The 7,624-nt window shown below is 47.6% G+C and overlaps 1 protein-coding gene across 1 annotated transcript; it reads right to left on the reverse strand.

The window, feature by feature from the left end:
* Positions 1 to 6,559: 6,559 nt before the first annotated feature.
* LOC140222520 (uncharacterized) lies at positions 6,560 to 7,330 on the reverse strand. Its single transcript, XM_072293280.1, has 2 exons — positions 7,126 to 7,330; positions 6,560 to 6,968 (listed from the first exon to the last, which is right to left on the reverse strand). The coding sequence occupies exons 1-2, from the start codon at positions 7,226 to 7,228 to the stop codon at positions 6,808 to 6,810; spliced, it is 264 nt and encodes an 87-aa protein (XP_072149381.1). The 5' UTR covers positions 7,229 to 7,330; the 3' UTR covers positions 6,560 to 6,807.
* Positions 7,331 to 7,624: the final 294 nt, after the last annotated feature.

Genomic DNA, 7,624 nt, shown 5'->3' on the forward strand with positions numbered 1-7,624 from the left:
ATATAGGCTGATGACCTAGGGTTTGAATCTAATCTACTCAGTAGTTACATGGAAGGTAATCTGAGTCGGACTACAATATGTGTCCCACAATATCCGGGCAGTTTTGAATTGTCTGGTTGCCTTGTCTTGTACTTCAAGTATCTTCATATCCTTAGCCCGCACGCCCTAGTCGGGCGGGCCCACTTGTCAAGTCTGGTCGGTAAGGACCCATGGGGTATCCATATCTCTCAAGCCCCTGAGCGATGTGTAGGCGAACAGGAACGTGAGGTCATCACAGTGAAGCTTGGAATGTGATCGGCTGAAGTTGTGATGGCGTCATAGTGACGGAGAGGCTGCGCAGTGCTGAAAAAAGAAAATCTGAGCGAACAAAGAGCTATCGCGTAGAGCGAAGTCGAGTGCCGAGTTGATGGATATCGGGCATAGAAGGAAATGGAGGGCATCACAAGACGCACTCCATAGGAGTAGCCCCCGAGCATTGAAGGGATTAATATAATCGGTCCAATGGTCAAAAAGAAAAATTTGAGCCCAGAAGCAGGTCCTAGTGCCTGAGAACAAGGATAGGCGCAGCCACGCGCCGTTAAAAGTGCAATGGAAACCCCCGGACTCCATCCCGCACGTGCCGCGGTAATGGAAAACCTGCAGATTTCGTCTAGCATGTGTGCCACAATAACAGGAAGCCCGCAAATTCCGTCCATAAGTTACGCCGACACGCCCCTCAAAAAGCGCAAGAGGGATAGAGCTGTTTCATTTCCATCTGTAACAGTCGTAGCTCCGCCACCAAAGTCCACTGAGCGCATCGCCACTGCACCCACGAACCCTAGGCCGCGCCGCCGCAAATCCCAATCTGCTCGCGCGCATTCTGCCACCGCTGCCCGAGCCACCGTGCCGCCACCACCTGAGTCACTGTGCTGCCGCGACCCGAGCCGCCGCGCCACCGTATGCGCATCAAAACTCTAGCGTCCATCAGATCCAAATCGCAAGGCTTGGAGACCGAAGAGATGGTGGAAGTGAACATTCCGGATCCATCCATGATCTGTGTGAAGTCTGTGATGACCTAGGAGCACATCCAGGTGCTCGTCGATCGGAGTCTTCTCAGGCCTCAGGCGCTGTTGGATTGGAAGCCAATCGCCGGCCAAGATTTCCCAATGGAGGACAAGACGGAGACAGTGGTCTTCGCATCATTCTTTGAGCGTGGGTTTGGCGTTTTATGCGGAGACTTCTTCTAGGGTCTTCTGCACTACTACAAGATCAAGATGGTACATCTGAACCCCAACTCGATTTTAGATATTGCGGTGTTTATCCATCTGTGCGAGGTATATCTAGGCATCCCTCCACATTTCGATTTGTGGAGGTATTTGAACCAATTAAAAATTGTTGCAACCAAGGGGAAACAATAACAAGTCATCGGGGTTGTGGTTTTTCTCTGCAGCCGAAGAAAGTCCAGGAGTATTTCGACCTCCAGTTGAAGGATTCCAACAAGGGATGGCACAAAGAGTGGTTCACCATCGCCAATCAACAGCCCGACCTCCCGCCACGCACTAGATACGAGTCACTGGTCATGCCCGAGTGGTCGAACCAGCCAAACTCAGAGGAACAAGTCTAGGTGAATCAGTTGTTGGTGAAGATCGCTGACTTAAAGGCACGTGGGCTGACAGCTAGAGTGGTGATCATCAACTTCTGCCAAAGATTGACACAGCCAATCAAACACCGAGTGCACCCGACGTATGAGTACACAGGGCCGCAGGACTTGACCCGGGAGGTCCAGCGAAAAGTGCCCAAGGATGAAATTGTCAACTTGGTGTCCGAGTTCTTTGGGGGCGTCATCAGAAATAAGAGCTACCCCAAGGCTTATTTGTTGAAGAGGACACCATCCAACCAACGACATTGATTTGGCGCACTATATGTGCTTGTGAGTTGTTTCTGAATGTGCTTGTGAATTGACTAGGACGATGAATTTGCATTCTTTTGCCCGACGTCGCTTCCTGGAGGGGCTGAGCAGTGGCCCAAGATCCACCCGACCAACGAGCCAAACGAGCCACCTGCCAGCCTCCAGTGAGAGTCTGACTCCTCCATCGGGTCAGACGAAAATTTGCCAGAAGAGGTTGGCCAGGCCACAGATGCTGGACCGGTTGGACATTGAACACAACAAGCCATGCACAAGCAGCCTGCCTCCAAGTCGCTGCAGCCCAGCGGAAAGAGGAAGAAGATGGGTGGCAAGAAGAGGGAGAAAGCTGCCCCAAGTGCAGCCTCCGTGGCTAGGTCGACTAGCGAGGCGAACGAGGAGTCCGACACGCCGAGCCCACCCGCGAAGAAGAGTAAGTCTGAGCTCCTTGAGATGACTGTGGTTGACCCGGAGCATGTCGAGGAGGCATTGAAGGCGAAGATCCATGGGGGGTCTAGTGGAGATGCGTCAGCGCCACCACCACCATTGCGCCCCAAGTTTCAGGTGAAGAAGAAGAGTACCATGTATGTGCAATATGCTTATGCTATCTATCTTGTGGTTGTTGTTGCCGCCTATTTTGTTTGAATTGCTTGTCGCATTGGCAATGTAGGACCGCCATGCTGAACGATGAGGCTGGTGTGGAGGTCACTAGTTGCTCGACCTAGACCAAGGGAACAGGTGATCGGAGTTGAGAAAGAAGATTGCGCCAGAGGAGCGGTGCCAACCCTGGTGTCGCAAAAAGGTGAAGTTAGCTCTGGGGCTGTGGACGTTGCTATGGTCGACCCCAAGGTCAAGCAAGTTGCTGATGAGGGGGCCAGAGCTGAGCCTCAACAGGAGGAGTTGCTCGGGGATGACCTGCTGCCGGAAGGATCTAGCGGGCGCGCTGACATTGGTGTACAAGGTGAAGAGGATCCTGAATCCTTGAACATTTCTAGGTCCAACCTTGTTAGGGATGCAATACAGGACAAGATAGATCTGGCTAAGCTGCGGTAGTGGTTGTTAGAGATTTCTAAGATGTTAACTGTAAGTATGCCAACCTCCCCAGAGGGCTTGCCTCTGAAATCCAGTTTCTTTGCCGAGCTCTAACTGTTAAGATGTATGTAGGGTTTGGCTGAGCGTGCACAACGGAGGGTGGACACGATTCACCAAGCTGAGCTCTACCGCCTAAAGGCGGAGCGGCTCGAGGCCGACCTCAAGAAGGCCAGAGAGGATGCCGCAAAGCATGCCGACCAAGTCCTGCAGAAGGACCTGGACCATGCCTTGGAAAAAGAAGTGCTTGCCGCACACTTGAGAGGTACATTGTATTGACTTGTTGAATTGATTTTGTCCTTAAAGTCTTGGCACTAACATAAATTTAGTTGAATGAGTAGATGGCACAGTGAAGGAGCAAAGGCTCAAGCGGCACCTCAAGGAGTGTGAGGATTCTAATGCGCGCCTTCAGTAAGAGCATGATATGGCGGTTCATTGTGAGTATGCCGTATCGTAAAAGCTGACCTATGAAGCCAACGCGCGCAGGGAAATTGAGCGCTGCTTAGAGGTTGTTGTATGTAATCTTTAGCATGAACAACATGTGATTGCAGGGTTGGAAGTGGAGCTGGAGGACCTTCGCAAGGTAGCTGGCTATGCAATGGAGATGGTCCAACCAGAGGTCGACCCAACCACGCCAACGCCGCTGCTCGATCATTTCAAAGCCGCACCTGGTCGGCTGAAGGTTCTGCTAAAGGATACCGCGGTCGAGTGCGTCAAGAACATCTTTGCATTGTTGGCGACACACTTTCTGCGGCTCCAATTGGAGCATGCTGCTACAAGAGTCGCAGCCGACTTCAATGCTGACTTGCTTCCCGAGCTGGCAGACCAGTACCATGATGTAGCGGAGAACATTATTAATGACTTGGGCTTGAAAAGTAAACTTGTTTGTGTATCAATCTGTATGATGAAACATTTGATGTAATGAAATTAATCGTATGTGGAGAAAAAGAGGCTCAATCCCTCCCTTGGTGTATGCGTCATGGCAACATGTAGCTGAGCCAATAAGTTCCTAGCCTTGCCTGAACAGCGTCCTGTTGAGATCGGATCTTGAGCTTGTAGGAGGGGTGAATAAAAGGTTGTCTAGGTTTCGCTAGCTAGGACGCCGACCACACAGTCATATTGCCTTGAGATGGGAAGGAGGAGGTCGAGAGACCCAGAGGTCGACGACTTAGGGAAGCCCCCGAGCTTGGAAGCGAGTGGTTTGTTGAACAGGTCGGACAGCCCCCGAGCGTCAGGGACAGCTCGGGTAAAGGAACAATAAGGCAGTAGGTATGCAAAGAGCCTTGGAGGTTTTATTTAGAAAGGAAAAAAGAATACATAGATTTTAAGTCTTAAAGGTAGAAACGTCGCAGGTGCTTGATGTTCCTTTGTTTGGGGACGCCTAAGCCATCTGCCTGCTGATAGGTGCCTAGCTGGATAACCTTGTTGATGATGAAGGGGCGTCATGGTCATCACAGCGGTGGTTGTCGTGACAATTATCGTCCCTGCGGTAGTTATTGCGGCGAGGTTGCTTGTACTCCATCAGAGCACCGAGCTCTTTCTTGACGACTATGCAGACTAGGAGACTGTGGCGTGCATCCTTATGGTTAAAGCTTACTTCGCACCAAAGCCTACCATGAAGAAAGATCCACCACTTGATAAGGTTAAATTTTGGGTTTTCATTAGAAATATGGAGAAAAAGTTAGAGAAACCACTGCTATCTGACTACGACCGCTCAATAACAAAGTCTTATCAAATGAAGAAAAGGGGGTCAAGTATTCTACAACTCGGAACCCAATCCAACCTCCAGGCGCTTTTAGAGTTTTATAAGGACGTACTTCTATTCGCCAAGGATACAAATCTCACCACAGCTCAACTTCGAAGGGTGGATCACATCCCAAAGCAAGCTGGGGCTGGTAAATGGAAATTTAAGTTAGGGAAAGAGCTTGTGTGGCCGCAGTTGGTGGACCATCTTCCAACAAAGATGTACAAATTGCACCAATGGTACATGGAGGCTTCAGCCACCGGTTTACTCATGCTTGAAGTTCGGATTGGAGATCAATATTATTTCTATGGGGATGCCATTATAAATGTGCCGCTCGAGGAACTTTATTTCCTTTACAATCAAGACACACTTGACAAATCACTCATCAGTTCATAGGTTTTGTAAGTGTTTAATTTGCTCTAACTTCAAACTCCTCGCTCTAGTCATCATGCGACATCTTATCTCCTATTCTATATTGTATCAGGCAGGATGGAGATTCAAACTTGTCGGAGGAAAGGATACTATGACATCGGCTTCATGGACCCAGATGTTATAAATGAGGCAACTATAAGAGATAAACCAAATCGGACCTTGAAGAATAATATAATTTCTTGGACAAGCAACATTACAAGAATACATACTTTTGCCGTACAACTTCAAGTGAGCGTGTTTCCCATCTCTTTTCTTCTTTGAACTAGTAGTTAGAAATAAGACTAGCTAGCTTTTGACTATGCTATATGTATAGCTTTCACTGGATACTTCTTGTTATCGTGGTTGATCGAAGCACGGTCTATATCCTGGACTCTTTGAGGAGACCAAGAAATCAATACACCAACCTCATAGACATGCTTAACAAAGCATGGGCTCGCTTCCATTAACATCACTCGAATGAATTCAAGGAGGAACTTGATATCAAGCCTAAATTCCCGGTATGTAGAATTTTCACATCTTGTGTCACTTCCTTGAATACAACAAATATTTCATAACTTATATAGTGTTTGAGATAAGATCCGGGGAATAATTTATGTAGATACTACGCATGTGAGTTCATCCATGGCTTTGTAGGTCCAAAGCGTGTGACCGACCATAAACTAAGAGTACGTAGACAAAATTCTTAACAATATATTAGTTCTAATCCTCCATGTCCATTGATCTCATATGATAACCTTTGCCAATGACACAGATGAGAGATATGAAGGAAGCACTCCTTGAGACGGAAAAAATTAGGGCAATTCAAGAACAACTCAGTAGATTTCTTCTAGATGAGGTAGTAAATCCAGCAGGAGAGTTCCATAATGATGGATCAAATATGTTGAACTTGGAAAGTTGATGCAATGTAATGTAATATTATTCATATATGTGTATGCACAATATGTCTATGTATAATATTATCTCAAATGTAATATTAAAAATCAAATATAACTCTATATATATTAGCATATTAGAACTAGTATACGTAAATAAATACTAAAGGAAACAAGCACGAAATACTAATATAGAATAAGAAAATAGAAAATAAAATAAGAAAAGAAATAGAAAAAAAAAAGAACGTGGTAGCCAATTTAGTACCGGTTGGTATAAATAACCGGTATTAAAGGTCCTCTTTTATTATTGTTACCGTGCTAAGGGGTTCCCATCCAGTTACTTAAGGTAGATTCCCGAGCAGCGGGAGTTCATGGGCTGTCACACGATGCTGATGGACTCCTCATGCTGGCCCCCGTTTTTTTTAATTGTTGTCCTCTCCCTTTTCTTATCTGTTTTTCCCGGTCTCTCATACTGCTTGTGCGTTGATCTTTATTCTAACTGAAAGTCATTCACATGCCATTTATCATATTCATGTCATCTGGTAGAAGCAAATTCGACCCAGTTTTATTGATACTTAACACACACGTACGTGTACATGAGACGGTGTTATATATCCTCTTAGGTTGTGGAGTAGCTAACATGCAGTCGTGCACGGTGCGTCGATCAAAATAGTGGAGTTGTATTGTACTAGTATCATGTAGGTCACTGGTCACAGTACGTAGTTGCGCCAAGTTTTTTTTTCGTTACTACACCATACGAGCAGAGAACGTGATCCGCGAGGCAGCCATCAAGGATGTAGGTTCTCTCCGTTGGATTGTGCAGCGGGTGTGCTAGGGTAGTAGACACCAGGCCCGCCGCCGGGACGGGGCGTGTAGGGTTGACCACGACCTGGGCACGGTCCGATGCACGCAGGATGGTTGGGGTCCAAAGCTCCGCCGGAACCTAGCCCTGGAAATTAATCAGGAGTACGTGTATACAGTATTCAAGTAATTTCCTTGGTAGTCAGGTCTATCTGTCTATGAACCTATATGGTCCAATAATCTATATTGAAAGATGCCACGGGATGATGAGGAAATTAAACGAGCAGTTTAGAGTAGTAGCTAACCAACGCCACGGATTCCATGGCAGACGGAGCTGGGCATGATCACCGCGGAGACGACGAGCAGTGCGAGCACGAGGAAACGGGCGGTTTTGGTGGAGGACGCCATCGCGCGTGCTTTGGCTCGCAGCGAGCTGTTTGCCCCTGGTTGGGTTTATTTCCTGTGAATGGGAGCTATGCTAGCTGCTGTTGCTTGCTGGAGCACTATGAACATGGAGGCCGTATTTATAGGCATCAATCTTATCACACGGCCGGCCAGATAGAAAAGAAAGGCAAAATATTTCTATGATGATCCAGCGAGCGGAGCCGGTAATTTCAGTGCAAGGTGACACACATGTACAGCGAGCACGCCACGCACTATGCCAGTGCGTTGTAACTTTTTACTCCGGAAGGATGTCCATGCACGCGTGTCCAGAAGGTCTCCGGTTAGTCAAGATTCGCCTTATCGCCACCGTGAGAGACCAGCAAAGGAAACCAGCATGGGTGGAGTCGACCAAGCGACGAC

Source organism: Setaria viridis, chromosome 4, assembly GCF_005286985.2.
Source record: "Setaria viridis chromosome 4, Setaria_viridis_v4.0, whole genome shotgun sequence".
Classification (NCBI taxonomy): Eukaryota; Viridiplantae; Streptophyta; class Magnoliopsida; order Poales; family Poaceae; genus Setaria; species Setaria viridis.

What these genes read in the sequence shown, in the direction of transcription:
- LOC140222520 (XM_072293280.1), bottom strand. Translation starts at nt 7,228, where the DNA reads ATGGCGTCCTCCACCAAAACCGCCCGTTTCCTCGTGCTCGCACTGCTC. An exon ending in CCATGGAATCCGTGGCGTTG is followed by an intron (nt 6,969 to 7,125) that starts GTTAGCTACTAC and finishes ATTAATTTCCAG; the next exon opens with GGCTAGGTTCCGGCGGAGCT.